Source organism: Pelophylax lessonae (assembly GCF_965119305.1).
Source record: "Pelophylax lessonae genome assembly, chromosome: 1".
In the NCBI taxonomy this organism is placed as follows: Eukaryota; Metazoa; Chordata; class Amphibia; order Anura; family Ranidae; genus Pelophylax; species Pelophylax lessonae.
Window position 1 is genome coordinate 791720536 of NC_138768.1, and position 18028 is coordinate 791738563.

General features: G+C 41.8%; 1 protein-coding gene across 1 annotated transcript in view; it reads right to left on the bottom strand.

Annotated features, from left to right (window-relative positions):
- LOC309551724 (proton channel OTOP1-like) overlaps positions 1–18028 on the bottom strand; it is a gene marked incomplete at both ends in the record, with an annotated part of 131897 nt that overhangs the window by 22525 nt on the left and 91344 nt on the right. Inside the window, one exon of the mRNA XM_082252409.1 lies at positions 13236–13294. Coding sequence (XP_082108535.1) covers positions 13236–13294 — 59 coding nt within the window. The remainder of the gene's footprint in view (positions 1–13235; positions 13295–18028) is intronic.

The window sequence follows — 18028 nt, forward strand, 5'->3', positions numbered from 1 at the left end:
TAACTTCTATGTAAGTGTGCTGCTTATTTTAATAAAGCGTTTTTTATTTGATACTGACCTCAGCGCCCTGCTATTCATTTTCTTCCACATTGAGGTGATCCTTCCCACATCTTCAATGGGAGCTGCAGAGGTTCCAGTCTTGGTCCCTTCTCCTGTTCATCCATTCCTCTACCCTGTTGATGGTCTACAGATACAGATGAAAGTTCCAATGGACCAATGGACTTTGCACTTCTCCTAGGAGCGCCGTATGTACTGTGTGGATTTACAAAAATGCTGTGTGCCCACCTGCAGTATGGAAACTAACTAAATAGTACCATTTATGTCTCAGTTCCAGAAGGAAATGTTTGTTTTATATGTAGATCTTTCGTTCCAGATCACATTTGTGTTCCAATTTTTTTTTTGGACATTGGAGGTTGTAACTTAAATGAGCTAAACACATTCTGGGTGCATCAAAACAAAAAGCATCTGTTTGTTTTCTATAGAAAGCAGCCACAGCCTGAATAGAAAAGCCGGTCCTCTACCAGAAAGCTGCAGAAAAGAATCCTTTCTCTACCTGTGGAAGAGTGGTTTCTCTGTACAGGTCTACTAAGTCAGAGCTAAAGCTCTTTAATGTAGGGAATCTGAGCTGTGAGGCCCATAAAGAAAAAAGTTTCCCTTTGCTTGGTCAGAACCTGCAGGGAGAGTGGGGTGCCTTGAAGTCCCTCAGTAACCCAGGCTGCAATCTGCAGGACTGTAAACTATATGTGCAACTGCTGGACCATGTGTTGTTGAACTGTGCTAGGCTGTGTCTGAGCAAAGAGTGCTTATAGTATTCTTCAGAAAAAAAAAAATCAGTTTAAGAACATGTGTATAATGAGTAAAAAAAATGCTTTTCTGGGTACTGGTGGTCATGTTGGAACAGGAAGGGCCCATTCCCAAACTGTTCCCACAAAGTTGGGAACATGAAATTGTCCAAAATGTCTTGGTATGCTGACGTCCTAAGAGTTCCCTCCACTAGAACTTAGGGACCAAGCCTTACCCCTGAAAAACAACCCCACACCATAATCCCACCCCATGATTTGGACCAGTGCACAAAGCAAGGTCCATGAAAGAGTGTATCAACGTGCCTTACTAAAATATTACATTTCAGCTAGGGCCCATTCTATGATGGAATGTGGGCCCTTGCTAATGTCATTAACGAGCCATTTGACCTCATTCATACACCTTGGACATCAGACAGCCATATTTTGCATTTAGATGACAAGACATTGATAGGAGTTTACATGTCAAACACCTTTTCATTCATTCATTTAGACACTTGACAAAGTTAAGTCTGCACATAGATATTACTGACACCACCTAAACACATTTGACAATTGCTTACATTAACACATGACAGCTGAACACAGACAGAGCGGCTCTCCCACAAACACAATCTCCAACACATGACACCCCACACATACACAGGTGTATAGGGAAAACAAAAACCTTTTCATGTACTGTTTCTGTGAGATATGCTCTATTGTTAATTTGACCGATGAATTGTAACCAGTTTAAGGCAGTTTTTCCTGCTCAAACTTGCCTTAAATATGAGCTAAACTTGTAATAAAATCAGATGTGCCTACACCTTGTTTGAGTACGCTGTGTCCTCGCATCTCCCAGCTGGAGAGAGGGAATTCACTATCCGGGGGGGTTAGCAACTAAAGGGCCGTATATCATCTTGTAAATTGCCTCCTGACGAGATTTGAGCTAACAGTTTGGTGTCAGAAAAGTGGAATCTGCCATAACACAGTATGGGGTAAGTAATTCTATTTTTTATTTATTACCACCCTATACTATCAGAGCAGATAAACGGTACCCAGTTAACCGCTATTTTTAGCGCCTCCCAGGAATCTGATATTCCTAAAGATAAGATGGGGTCTGATACTCCAGGGCCTGAAGCCCCAAAGATAAGATGGGGTCTGATATCCCAGGGTCTGAAACCCGATTACAAAGCAGTACTGTGTGTGATAGTGAATTCTCCCTCTAAAACTTGTATATTTGTATAGACATTTAGGTGTATTTTTAGTCGTTATATAAGATTGCATGCCATTGTATAGATGTATGTGGAGATTGTATGTGATATTAAGATGAGCTTGAAGGTATAAACTTGCCCACCAAAGGATAGTTAACAGAAAACCATAAATTGGGTGTATATAAATCTGATTAGAAAGACGCAGGAAACCACATAAGTTGGGAAACTAGGTTTTCCAATAAAGTCTAAATACTGACCTCACCATCCCTATATATACATATATATATATATAAACCTTCAAACTCAGCTGATCTCAGTTTGTGTTCTGAGCTTAAGATAATGGGAAATTCTCAAGGTAAGGAGAATCCCGAGAAAATAATGAAATTTACGTTTAGGAAAATTGTATGAAAATTGTATTGTGTATGGGCAACCTTAAATCCATGAATCGTTATGTTGTGTTCGTTTTAACACTGTTCCTAAAAGGTGCTGCATCAGCAAAGCATTTCATAACACTGAATGAATACTGGTTGCATAATGATTTGTTTTATGTTTATTACTTATGTTTTAAAGTGATGTTATTTTGCCACGGGTACAACAAAAAAGGTAAATCCGTACTATGCTGGTCATGGCAGCTTTTAGAAGCAAGAAAATATATTTGGTGTGTAAAATGTGACCTTAAGGACTAAAATTGTATTTCTATCCTTAAAAATCGTAAGCAATTTTGAACTTGTATCATTGAGGTTTTGTGTCACTGACTTTTTTTATCACTGACCTTTTAAAACAAAAATTTTGGTGCCTTTTTTAGCACACAAACCCCCCCTCCCCCCCCCACCCCCCTCTCCTGTCTGTGACACAGGGAATTGCAAAAGGGAGTGTAAAGAGTTTAATTGTCATACAAATTGACTGAGCTGGGTGAACTTGAAGAGGAAGTACTAAAGAATCTGTTAATTGTTTATGCAAATGTATTAACTATCAGTTTTGCTTTTGTAGAAAAAAAAAAAAAAAACAGTTTTGAAGGATGTTCCAAATGGAATGGGTGAAAAGAATGGTGACGTATAAATGGGAAATTACTAATGTTTATTTTTGAGCTGCTCATTTTTTAACCATGGTGAACAATAATAATTTTTTTCTTTAAGTTTATTGTATACCATAACAAAAAAAAAAAAATATAGAAATCCACGTGGTAATAATTAATTTGACGTCAACAATTTTTGGTATTAGAGAAGCGCACTGTTAGGAAGGAAAATGTTTGACATGCTTACTGTATGCTAAATTCCTCTAACCGTTGGTTTATTTTTAGGAGGAAAATTAAAATGTTTTGTTACTAAAGTTTTCTTGATGCTCATTTCTCAGACAAATTTAATTTGAGACTTTCAGAACGAAGGACAATCACAGCCCTCAATGACAACTCAACCTTATGAGAGTATTGTTTACAAATTGTTTTTTTTTCTGATTAATTAGACTATTTTTATGGGTGTTAAAAAGTTCTTATTCATTGGGTGTCAGACATTTGATGTGTTCTAATTTGACATATGAGCTCTGGCATTAATGAGGTTCTATGCCTTAGATAATTAAGCATCTCTTATAAAGTTTTCTTTTAGTATATTGGTCTTAAAAAAAAAATAGGATGGAATTGGATGACTTGTTGATAGTGTGCTAAGAATTATAATGAATTTATGACAGCGTTACTACTTTGATATGTTACTACTTTGATATTGTTAAAGATTTAAAATTTTAAGACAAGGTAACCTCCTCCGGTGAATTCAATTAGTTGCCAAGCCATCTCTTTTCATTCTAAGGTGACTCATTGCCCAGGCTTTGCATATAAATGGTCCTTGAAGTCAGATCCTGTGTCTCCAAGGCTATTTGGTTTCAATTTCCTGTTCGGTGTCACCGAGCAATTGTGCAAACCCGTATAAATTTATGTTTGTACTTACTTCTAGCTGTTTTGTGTGTCTCTATGTGTCCATGTACACAAGACAGCTTGAATTTTACTCCCTGCTGTTCAGTGATCACAGCATCTTAGCCAGTCAAGGTATTCTCAGTTCTAGGTAGCTGCCTGCTTGGGTGAGTCAGAGGACTGCAAGCTAACCCATCTCGACCTTTGGAGAAATACAAAGCAGTTCAACCCCTCCAAGGGCCCTCACCATTGTTGCATGTGTGGACATGCTGTGTTCTCACAAAATAGTGCCATTAGGTATCCTTCCTGTCTTAAAATTACCTGCCTTCCTGTAGGCCCTAAACCCCAGTGCTGCGAGTAGTTCTTACTAGCATTTATTTTGCTGCCTGCCTGTGAGGCCAGAAGCCCAGTGCCGCAATATACTCCTGCCATTCTTGTAAAACTTGTATTCTTGTCTCTGTACTTACCTGCTATTCTTGCTGAAGTCAGAATGACTCCAGACCAAGTACCAAGCTATCTCCCTTTGAAATTTTGATGGGGAAACCCTTCCCAACCTCATGAATCCATAAATTCTCATATCTAGAGATTTTGCAAGAGGAATATGTGGCAGAATTAATTGAAAAAATTAAACAGTGATTATGGTGATATTTCGCTCTCGTTTCATTTGCCAACAGGTGCACCGACCCACCCATTCAAGCCTGGAGATAGAGTCCTGGTGAAGGCCCTCCATAAGCTGACATCGCTAGACCCACCCTACGGACCTCCTGCGACAGTTCAAGCAGTGACCAGAACAGCGGTATTGACAGACGACTCCCCGGTTTGGATCCACGCATCAAGACAGACGGAAGCCCCACCTCTGGACCCCACGACTGAGGATCGGAGATTGTGACGAGCACCAGACGAATTACCGGAGATTGTGACGAGCACCAGACGAATTACCGGAGATTGTGACGAGCACCAGACGACTTACCGGAGATTGTGACGAGCACCAGACGACTTACCGGAGATTGTGACGAGCCCCAGACGACTTACCGGAGATTGTGACGAGCACCAGACAAATTCCAGCTGGATCTAGACAGACGCATTGGTACAATGCCAACGGACACCCCTACTCCTGGAAGACTTCGCATTCGTGCAATAGTGATACGCTTTGTAGCAAGCTGAGCACTAGTAGCCACTGTCTGGTTACTTGCAACATGTGCTCACCACCCGGAGAACCTCTCCTCATTTTGCCCTTCCTCACCCCAGGAAAAGAGAGAGACAGGAGACATTCATGTCTCCACTTTACAGTCGAAGTCAAGCCTATTGAACACAAAGGACAGTGTTTAACGTTGTAACTGCCAGGGATTTAGCCTGACCGCTCTGATGAGATGAGGGTCGAAAGGGAATTTTTTCCTCCTATTGAACAGGGGAGGTTTATTTTTGCCCTTTCCAGGCAAAGGCTTTAGGAGATGTTGAAAATTCACATGCTATAGTCAACAGGTAGTATGTGCTGCCAGGGTCTATTTGTAGTGACTTTATTGCAATAATATGGAGTTTGGATTTTTCAGGCCATGGATTCTTGCAAGCTATGGCCCTCCCCATTGAACATGTCTGTTTTTGATTTGATAGAATTCTAAGAAGTTATATCCCTATGTGCACACAACCAAGTCACCAGCCTACATACACTTTAGAATATAATGTCACCTGTTTTGTGCAAGTCAGTTACCAATAATATGACATGCACTCATACAAGAACACAACCCAGGAATGTCAAGAATGTTCAGCTCATTCATAGTTGGACATATATCCCAGGAGGGCACATAGTGCTATTCACAGACTCTAAGTGATCCCACCTTTATGAATAAAGTTGGGATCAAAGGTTGGGTTGAAAGAGTGTATCAATGTGCCTTACTAAAATATTACATTTCAACTAGGGCCCATTCTATGATGGAATGTGGGCCCTTGCTAATGTCATTAACAAGCCATTTGACACACCTCATTCATACACCTTGGACATCAGACAGCCATATTTTGCATTTAAACGACAAGACATTGATAGGAGTTTACATGTCAAACACCTTTTCATTCATTCATTTAGACACTTGACAAAGTTAAGTCTGCGCATAGAGATTACTGACACCACCTAAACACATTTGACAATTGCTTACATTAACACATGACAGCTGAACACAGACAGAGCGGCTCTCCCACAAACACAATCTCCAACACACGACACCCCACACATACACAGGTGTATAGGGAACACAAAAACCTTTTCATGTACTGTTTCTGTGAGATATGCTCTATTGTTAATTTGACCGATGAATTGTAACCAGTTTAAGGCAGTTTTTCCCGCTCAAACTTGCCTTAAATATGAGCTAAACTTGTAATAAAATCAGATGTGCCTACACCTTGTTTGAGTACGCTGTGTCCTCGCATCTCCCAGCTGGAGAGAGGGAATTCACTATCCCATTAGCAACTAAAGGGCCGTATATCATCTTGTAAATTGCCTCCTGACAAGATTTGAGCTAACAGTCCATAAAACCATAATTGAGTGAGTTTGGGATGGAGGAACTTGACTGGCATGCACAGAGTCCTGACCTCAACCCGATAGAACACCTTTGGGATGAATTAGAACAGATACTCCGAGCTAGGCCTTCCCGTCCAACATCAGTGCCTGACCTCACAAGTGCGCTTCTAGAAGAATGGTCAAGCATCCCCATAGACACACTAAATCTTGTAGATAGCTTTCCCAGAAGAGTTGAAGCTGTTATAGCTGCAAAGGGTGGGCCAACTCAATATTGAACCCTACAGACTAAGACTGGGATGCCATTAAAGTTCATCTGCGTGTAAAGGCAGGCATTCCAATACTTTTGACAATATAGTGTTGATTTATTTTGTTCAGCCTGCAGACTGAATTAAAATAAGCTAAAAGATTATTCCATCAGCACTAATAGCATGAACGGGCAAATATCCTGCTGCAGTCTACAGTATTCTGACAGGTGGCTTGTTTTAGAATTTCTCAACAGTGCCTGTATCTTACATACAGTCAGGTCCATAAATATTGGCTCTATACACCACCACAATGGATTTGAAATTAAACAAACAAAATGTGCTTTAACTGCAGACTTTCAGCTTTAATTTGAGGGTATTTACATCCCAATCAGGTGAAAGGTGTAGGAATTACAACAGTTTGTATATGTGCCTCCCACTTTTTAAGGGACCAAAAGTAATGGGACAATTGGCTGCTCAGCTGTTCCATGGCCAGGTGTGTGTTATTCCCTCATTATCCCATTTACAAGGAGCAGATAAAGGTCCAGAGTTCATTTCAAGTGTGCTATATGCATTTGGAATCTGTTGCTGTCAACTCTCAATATGAGATCCAAAGAGCTGTCACTATCAGTGAAGCAAGCCATCATTAGGCTGAAAAAACAAAACAAACCCATCAGAGACATAGCAAAAACATTAGGTGTGGCCAAATCAACTGTTTGAAACATCCTTAAAAAGAAAGAACGCACCGGTGAGCTCAGCAACACCAAAAGACCCTGAAGACCACAGAAAACAACTGTGGTGAATGACCGAAGAATTATTTCCCTGGTGAAAAAAACACCCTTCACAACAGTTGGCCAGATCAAGAACCCTCTCCAGGAGGTAGGTGTATGTGTGTCAAAGTCAACAATCAAGAGAAGACTTCACCAGAGTGAATACAGAGGGTTCACCACAAGATGTAAACCATTGGTGAGCCTCAAAAACAGGAAGGCCCAGAGTAGAGTTTGCCAAACAACATCTAAAAAAGCCTTCACAGTTCTGGAACAACATCCTATGGATAGATGAGACCAAGATCAACTTGTACCAGAGTGATGGGAAGAGAAGAGTATGGAAAAAGAAAGGTACTGCTCATGATCCAAAGCATACTACCTCATCAGTGAAGCATGGTGGTGGTAGTGTCATGGCGTGGGCATGTATGGCTGCCAATGGAACTGGTTCTCCTGTATTTTTTGATGATGTGACTGCTGACAAAAGCAGCAGGATGAATTCTGAAGTGTTTTTGGCAATATTATCTGCTCACATTCAACCAAATGGTTCAGAACTCATTGGACGGCGCTTCACAGTGCAGATGGACAATGACCCGAAGTATACTGCAAAAGCAACCAAAGAGTTTTTTAAGGGAAAGAAGTGGAATGTTATGCAATGGCCAAGTCAATCACCTGACCTGAATCCGATTGAGCATGCATTTCACTTGCTGAAGACAAAACTGAAGGGAAAATGCCCCAAGAACAAGCAGGAACTGAAGACAGTTGCAGTAGAGGCCTGGCAGAGCATCACCAGGGATGAAACCCAGCGTCTGGTGATGTCTATGCATTCCAGACTTCTGGCTGTAATTGACTGCAAAGGATTTGCAACCAGTTATTAAAAAGTGAAAGTTTGATTTATGATTGTTAATCTGTCCCATTACTTTTGGTCCCTTAAAAAGTGGGAGGCACATATACAAACTGTTGTAATTCCTACACCGTTCACCTGATTTGGATGTAAATACCCTCAAATTAAAGATGGAAGTCTGCAGTTAAAGCACATCTTGCTTGTTTCATTTCAAATCCATTGTGGTGGTGTATAGAGCCAAAAAGATTAGAATTGTTTTGATTTCCCAATATTTATGGACCTGACTGTAGTTACATAGTTACATAGTTAGGGAGGTTGAAAAAAGACATCAGTCCATCCAGTTCAACCTATGATGTGTGTGTGTGTTTGATGTTAACCATACATTGTATACTCCTGTATGCTGTGGTTTTTAAGGTGACTGTCTAATATTTATTGAAACTATCGATGCTCCCTGCTGATACCACTGCTTGTGGAAGAGAGTACCACATCCCCACTGCTCTGACAGTAAAGGACCCCCTACGTATTTTAAGGTTAAAGTGTTTTTCCTCTAGTTTTAGTGAGTGGCCACGTGTCTTATTGTATTCCCTTACTCTGAAAAGTTTGTTCCTTATGTTAGGGTCACCAGTACAGTATTTGTACATTGATATCATATCCCCTCTCAAGCGTCTCTTCTCCAGAGAGAATAAGTTCAATGCTTGTAGTCTTTCCTCATAGCTGATGTCCTCCATTCCCCTTATTTTTGTTGCCCTTCTCTGGACTCTCTCCAGTACCAGCACAATCTGATTAGATGCAGTCACCGACAACTTTCCATTTGGCTCCTTCTACAAAAGTTGATTGAAAAAATGACTTTTGTTGACCAAGGTGTTGCCAACAGGGAATCCCATGGAGCAAATTTTGGGTGATTCAGCATGATTGGAATGGAGTTTGATGAGTATATGGCCAGCTTAAGTATGTTACTAAGTGATAAATGGAAATAAATGTCTTTTGTATACTTATCCCCAAACATTTACCCTGATAATTAAAGCAGGGAGTCACGCTAATTCACATTACATTGCAAAATGCAATAAAGACTGTATTTCTCTGCAGGTTCCTTTAAGCATTCAGGTATTCCATGTATCAGTAAACACCATTGCCTTAGTTATACAGCCTTATATCAAGTTGCAATAACATTGTTTGAGTCATTGAGAAAGCAGTTTGGATTACAAAAGTTCACATTGTGAAAGTTCATGTTCCATTCATATCCCCGTCTCTAGCCGATATACTTTATTGCCAAGCCTTATTCCTAGATTGCGCAACGCACAGATTTTATTTGAGGAGCCTACAATTTCTGACTTATGAGGGCTAACTGTAACCAATTAATTACATTACATTGTGTTGACAGGGCAACAGCAAGGCATTGCATTTATTCCCAAAAGAAAAACAGGCTTATTTACTAGCGGCTTAACAGGAGATTTTATTGTACGGGAGTATGAAATTTAACCCCTAATGACAAGTGCTGCATTTGCAATGCACTGATTTTAAACCGCTTCCGGACCGCCCTATAGCAGATTTACAGCTACAAGGCGGCCCTCCTGCACAGGTTTAGGTATATACATGTAAAATGGTAAAGCTATCAGCCCTTCTCTAGTTCCCAAATAAATATATGTGTAAACAACAAAACTTAAGCGCCGGTTCACATTACCGCGACGCTACTTCGGGTGGTGACCTCCGAGGTCGCGGTGCGAGCAGCGCGCCACGACCTCGGAGCGGCCGCCACGGACTTCATAACATTGAAGTCTATGGCGGTCGCCTCCTGGTCGCCCCAAAGAAGCTCCGGACCCTTTTTCTAGGTCGGAGCGACTTGTGTCGCTCCTATTAGAACGGGTCCGCAGCTTCCCTATGGGAGGCGACCTGCGGCGACCTGTGAGGCGACCAGGTCGCCTCACAGGACGCCCTAGTGTGAACCGAGCCTAAATGTGCATCAACAATTCTTTACTATATAATTAATAAAATAAAATAAAGACTTGTGCTATATCACTAAACTAAAGTGCAAATACATAAAGCAGTTGAGAAAAAGCTGTGCTCTTAAACAGCTGAAAAATAGATGGTTCTTATAAAAGGGCTCGTGTTTGAATTATAATGGTGCAGACCACTCCATGCTCCCCTCTTGTGTCCCCACTCACCAAACAATGGGGAAATCAAGCGTGTGTTCAGAGTCTTTACTTTGCCACTTAATGGTTTCTGGAACAAAAGGTTCTCCCAGTGGACTCAAACAATAGGGAATAGTTATGCCTTCTGTAATTCCTGGATTGGAAGGTTCTCCCAATGGACTCTCCGGTGCCCGAATATACAATCAAAGAAGAGCCTCCGTTTAAAAAACGTTTATTGAAAATTAAAAGCAAAAAGTAGTACACTTACATAGGTAATTTGCAATGCGATTGCCGTTAGTGTGAGAGCGCCGTCTAGACTAGACCGGAAATGATGTTGGTGTGTTCCACCGACCAGAAGTGACATATGATGCTAGATTCCTGCTTCAGGCGTTTCGCCCCTACTCCTGGGCGTCATCTGAAGCTGATTCTGCACTTCCGTTGGCAGGGGGGCCTGCGCGCCACCAGCGGGCCGCTTCTGCTGTAATTATTCACAACAGAAGCCAAACTGCGGGTGGGCGGACACTGGATGTCTGCCGGCACCCACCAATCATCGGTAAAAAACACACATAACAGAGATCTGCCTATGTATGCAAAACAGGGAATAAAATCCCTCTCTTTCCCTAGTAAAAGCAGCACATGCAATACACAAAAACAAAGGCACACAGTTAACACTTTGATCGCCCTAGATGTTTAACCCCTTCCCAGTCAGTGTCATTAGTACAGTGACAGTGCATATTTTTAGCACTGGTCACTGTATTTGTGTCACTGGTCCCCAAAAAACGTGTCAAAATTATCAGTTAGTGTCCAATTGTCCGCCACAATATCGCAGTCCCTCTATAAGTCGCTAATCGCCGCCATTATTAGTATAAAAAATAAATAAATAAAAATGACATACTGTAAATATATACCATAGTTTGTAGACGCGTAGTCACGTAAAACCAATTTTTTACCAAAAACATGTAGCAGAATACATTCTGCCCTAAATTCATGAAGAAATTAGATTTTTTACATTTTATTATTGGATATGTTTTATAGCAGAAAGTTAAAAAAAATGTTCTCTTTTTTTTTTTTTTTTAAATTGTCGGTCTTCTTTTGTTTTGCGCAAAAAATAAAAACCACTGACGTGATCAAATACCAGCAAAAGAAAGCTCTATTTGTGGGAAAAAAATCACATAAATTTTATTTGGGTACAGCATTTCACAATCGCGCAATTGTCACCTAAATGAACACAGTGCCGTATCTCAAAAAATGGCCTGGTCAGGTAAATCTTCCGGAGGTGAAGTGGTTAATTAAAGCAACTATTGACAAGGGATTAAATCTCATATGTGCTTATATGTGCCACATGCCAAAAAGAGATTGGTATGTGATAATTATTGGTTAGATTTCATCTTTTAACAATTTAGAGTACTCAGATGTTTGAACTGATCATACCCTTGAAGTGTAGCTAGAGCCAGGGCCGTCTTTTCCAATGGGCATGCCCGGAGGTTGCCCTGGGGCCCCACTTGCCAAGGGGCCCCACACACAGGGTGGCAATTACACTGTCCCCCCCAGGCCAGATTAGTTTACCTGGTGGTCTAGGGCCCCCCCCCCCCGTTGTCCGCCGGTGGCTCTGTCTCCACTGCACACTGGTTGCTAAGAAGGCCAGCCGATTGGCATCTAGCAACCAGTGACGTTCTGAGAGCCGACCCATCATGCACTGCGGAGGAGGATCCTCCTCGTCGGCTCGTCCTCCTCTCCGCGCCTAGAAGAATGGCTCCACCCACGGACCCACGTCCTCCCTTCATGTGCTGTGCAGGCGGAGTCCCGGGGACAGAGATGATGGGGAGCAGCGCTGCATGTGAGTCCGGGGACTGGGGGTGACACTGGCTGGGGGGAGGGGGAGCACAGCGATCACTGTTCTATATTTAGAAAGGAGCGGAAACGTCTTTGTATTGTGACAGCTGAGAGGATACGATGTGTCCGATCAGAGGATACACCGATCTCCATACATCACCTGTGCCTGGGCTAATTATAGTACATGGAGAGGGTTTTGCAGTTGGAACTGAAAGCAAAAAAAATATATATATATATATATATATATATATATATATATATATATATATATATACACACACACACACACAAATATATATATATATATTTTTTTATATCGCCTTATCCATAATTTGCATTTTTATTCTCGTGGGTGATTGTGTAGGCGGGCCCCAGTGCACTGCATTGCCCGGGGGCCTATAATGCTCTTAAGATGGCACTGGCTAGAGCCAAAACTTTTATTTTAGTTCGTTTTGGATATACAGTAGTAGGGGACTGTGGTCAGTATTATTTTTTAATGCCTGAATTCCGGTTGGAATGATTGAGCTCCCATGTGCATGAGTTACATCAATCAAGATGGCTGAAGATCCTGAACCCAGAAGAAAATTGGGTAAAGATATAGACATTGGCGAGAAAGAAAGGGGAGGTGAATTAAGTTCAGCTTTAAGAAGTTGTCTTCATCAAAGGATTTCCCCTATATTCCTGTTCTGGTAAAAACAATAACATTTTGGAAGTCCCATCACTTTCTGTCCCGGTGGCCACCAGGACTATAGAGAAGAAATATCTCTCCAGCAAAGAGTTTATCCAAAACTAGAAACAAACGTTTTTGGTCAAGATACCACATGACATTATGATTCTGCTGTACATGTGTTCATCCAGCAACCATTCAGATTTCATGTTTCTAGCACAGGTTAGAAATGGACAGAAGCCTTCTGACTGCTATGGGCAATTCCATTTTTGGGGGGTTTTTCGTCTACAGAAAAAATGAACAGCATTGCATTGTTATTTTAGTAAATTATTAGGAAATTATCTTGCTCACCTTTCAAGTGTTTTGAAAGATTTGATCACATCCTTTGAATGACACCAGAGAAAATATACCTGCAATATATAAAAATAATCATATCTTAGTTTTAGAATCTGCTGAATATAAAATGAAAACATCAGTTCAAAATTTTCTTGTTAAAACAGAGTTCCACCCAAAAGTGGAACTCCACTTATATGCTTCCATCCCCCCTCCAGTGCCACATTTGGCACCTTTCGGGGGGGCTGAACGGGTACGTGTTTTTGACAGGTACCCTTCCCCACTTCCGGGAGACAGCACCGCGGCGCTGTCCCTCAGAAGTTCAGCCCCCTCCTATTTCCTCCGTCGCTGGACAAATTACAAAGCGCAGCATGCGCAGTAGGGAACCAGCAGTGAAGCCAAAAGGCTTCACTGCTGGGTTCTCTTACCCTGGATGGCGGCGGCAGCAACCGCGAGCCGATACAAAAATCGGCTTCGGGTGCCGATATCGCAGGCTCCCTGGACAGGTAAATTCTACTATTTAAAAGTCAGCAGCTACAGTATTTGTAGCTGCTGACTTTTAATTTTTTTCGTGGGGGAGCGGAACTCTGCTTTAAATAATTCAACACAAATACAATTTCAATTATATGTATGTTTCTTGTACTTGAGAAAACAGGGTGGTAACAAATTAAAACTGAGATCTAAAGATTTCTTAAATTAATAATAAAATATCACTATTGAATTCTGTAGCCACATACATACAGTGTCTCACAAAAGTGAGTACACCCTTTACTTTTTGTAAATATTTTATTATATCTTTTCATGTGACAACACTGAAGAAATGACACTTTGCTACAATGTAAAGTAGTGAGTGTACAGCTTGTATAACAGTGTAAATTTGCTTTCTCCTCAAAATAACTCAACACACAGCTATTAATGTCTAAACCGCCAGAAACAAAAGTCAGTACACCCCTAAGTGAAAATGTCCAAATTGGGCCCAAAGTGTCAATATTTTGTGTGACCACCATTATTTTCCAGCACTGCCTTAACCCTCTTGGGCATGGAGTTCACCAGAGCTTCACAGGTTGCCACTGGAGTCCTCTTCCACTCCTCAATGACGACATCACAGAGTTGGTGGATGTTAGAGACCTTGAGCTCCTCCACCTTCCATTTGAGGTGCCCCACAGATGCTCAATAGGGTTTACCTCTAGAGACATGCTTGACCAGTCCATCACCTTTACCCTCAGCTTCTTCAGCAAGGCAGTGTTCGTCTTGGAGGTGTGTTTTGGGTCGTTATCATGATGGAATACTGCCCTGCAGGCCCAGGTGAGGAGTACAGTCTCCGAAGGGAGGGGATCATGCTCTGCTTCAGTATGTCACAGTATGTTAGCGTTCATGGTTTCCTCAATGAACTGTAGCTCTCCAGTGGTGGCATCCCTCATGCAGCCCCTGACCATGACACTCCCACCACCATGCTTAAATGTTGGCAAGACACGCTTGTCTTTGTACTCCTCACCTGGTTGCCGCCACACAGGCTTGACACCATCTGAACCAAATACGTTTATCTTGGTCTCATCAGACCACAGGACATGGTTCCAGTAATCCATGTCCTTAGTCTGCTTGTCTTCAGCAAACTGTTTGCGGGCTTTATTGTGCATAATCTATAGAAGAGGCTTCCTTCTGGGATGACAGCCATGTAGGCCAATTTGATGCAGTGTGTGGCGTATGGTCTAAGCACTGACAGGCTGACCCCCAACCCCTTCAATCTCTGCAGCAATGCTGGCAGCACTTATATGTCTTTTTCCCCAAAACAACCTCTGGATATGACACTGAGCACGTGCACTCAACTTCTTTAATCAACCATGGCAAGGCCTGTTTTGTGTGGAACCCGTCCTGATAAACCGTTGTATGGTTTTGGCCACCGTGCTGCAGTTCCATTTCAGGATCTTGGCAATCTTCTTATAGAATAGGCCATCTTTATGTAGAGCAACAATTATTTTTTTCAGATCCTCAGAGAGTTCTTTGCTATGAGGTGCCATGTTGAACTTCCAGTGACCAGTATGAGAGAGTGAGAGCGATAACACCAAACTTAACACACCTGATCCCCATTCACACCTGAGACCTTGTAACACTAATGAGCCACATGACCCCGGGGAGGGAAAATGGACTAATTGGGCCCGATTGGGACATTTTCACTTAGGGGTGTACTCACTTTTGTTGCCAGCGGTTTCAACATTATTGGCTGTGTGTTGAGATATTTTGAGGGGACAGTAAATTTACACTGTTATACAAGCTGTACAATCACTATTTTACATTGTAGTAAAGTGTCATTAAAGTAAAGTAAAGTAAATTAAAAGTAAAGTAAATTAAAGTAAAGTCTCAGTGTTGTCACATGAAATGATATAATAAAATAGTTACATAAATGTGAAGAGTGTACTCACTTTTGTGAGATACTGTACCACATCAATGTGATGTGTGTTTTTGCTTTCATATATCACTAGTAATGGCGGCAATCAGCCACTTATAGTAGGACTGTGATATTGCGGCAGGCAATCTGACACTTTTGACACTTTGTGGAAACCAGTGACACTAATACCTTGTTCAGTGCTAAAAATATGCACTGTCACTGTACTAATGACACTGGCGGGGAAGGGGTTAAACATCTATGGCGATCAAAGGGTTAACTGTGTGCCTAGCCAGTGTTTTTGTGTACTGTATATACGCTTTTACTAGGAGAAGAGATGGATTTTTTCCCCTGCTTTGAAGGGGCATAAAATCCATTCCTCAGTCAAAACAGAGATCTGCCTTGTTTACAAAGGCAGATCTCCGTTCTTTCTATTTTACTGACAATTGGCAGGTGCCGACAGACATCCAGTGGCAGGCACCAGCAGATCAGCTTCTGCTTTAATTAATCACAGCAAAAGCGGCCTGCTGGCGGCGTGTGCTTGCCCTATAGGCGGAAATGCAGAATTACGTACAGGATATATATATACCGTTATACGTGATTCTGCACAGGACAGCTGCCCTATAACAGTAAAGCTGCTATAGGGCGCTCTGGAAGTGGTTAAATTAGCTCTAAACCCATTTACCAAAACCTTCTATTTTTTTTTTTAACTCTGTTTATTGCAAAAGACTTACAATGACAGAATACTTAGTACATAATGCATATGAGAAAACTACAGAGGATGTTAATTTTGCAGTACAATACCAGTCCAGTAACAAACCAATAAACCCTTATAATGTGTTTACAACATCACACATAAGGTGAATAGCTGCAATCCTGTAACAAAAGGAAGCAAGTCTAGGGCATCATATCAGCAAGGCTAAATAATAATATATATATATAGCCAGGTGCTTGGCTAGAGTAAGAGGGTAAATCTTGGACGCTGTGCTGCAGTTGCTCTCTGTGTACTCTCCTATGATTGTCATGCTGAATGGCCTAGCACCACATCAGCTCCACCCACTAGGGGAAACTGACAAGGTAAAGGACCTCAAGAGACTTGTATGACAGCCACTTTAGACTGTGGGATATGAAGTTCAGAAGGGGAGCTATACTGTGTAAGCCTATGGACCACCGGACTACAGTTCCCATAAAAAGACATAATAGTGATAAAGAGGAGAATGGAGCTGTATTTTCCCACACTGTGGACAGAGTGACTTCCTCTTGCAGCGAGGGGACTGGAGTGTGCACATGTATTTCCCTGTGTGCATGCCATCCAGGCACATGGCCTGAGCCAGAGATCAGTCCTTTGTGCTGGGGACCAGAGAAAGAGCAGACCTGTGGGCATAGAGGCTGAAAGCTAAGCTACTGGGAGCAAAGATTGACATTTAAATTTGACCAACAGAGGTGCTGTGCATAGTTTGGCATGGAGATCGCCCCATTAGGGCCCTGAGACCATAGCACTCCAATAAGGGGGTAATTAGATAGCTTAGGACTTTAGGACCTAAATAAGGCATGCAAAACAAGCTGTAACAGCAAGTACATTAAAAAAAATGTATGGAGTAAGTTACATTGCGGATGTAAGTAATCAAAGGAGTGTATAACTGAACTAAAATGGGGTTATTCCAAATAGATAATTCCAGAGGGTATCAGAGTATGTAGTGATCTTCTTAGCCTCACTCCACACTGATGGTGCCAGTGTCAAAATAGGCAACTCCACTGTAGGTAAATGAGGAGACAAAGATTAGGGCCAACAAGAAGCTGTCCACATGTATGATTGAGGCAAGATGGGCCTCACATGGCAGATCTGGGGATACCCAAGCGTTTAAGTGTTTTAGCTGTCCTGCTAAACAATAAAGGTAGGTATCAGCGAGTGCCATGCTCGGCTCATCCTTCGGCCCTTGCAGGGTAGCAAGTTTCAGCTATTTCGTATAATTTTTAGCACGCTAATGTACTTTCAAAAGTTGTTTTCAGCCTTTTTAAATCTGCAGTTTTCACTAAAGAATATCTGATTGGTGATGAGTTAAAGAGGAACTGCAGTCTGCTTACATAATTTGTAATTTTGCCATTCTACAGCTTTTCTCCAACCACTTTGCATGTGTAGCACCCTCCTAGATAGGTGCTAGGAAAAGTATATATTGGCCCTGTGTGCTTTTCCGGGGGGACTGATCATTCAGTTAGGCTGTCATATGTTTCCAGATGTGGTCTGTTGAGTCTGGGGAGTCTCCCCACTGTATCCAATGAGGGCTCTTATTGGACAGTGGAGGAAACCTGGCCAATAGCGCACCAGGGCTTATAGCTGTCTCAGTGGGCAGAGTTTGCCGCAATGCACCCTGGGATCAGATATAAGTCTAAAGGGAGCATGTGACAGAGTGTCTTTGGCGGGAAGCAG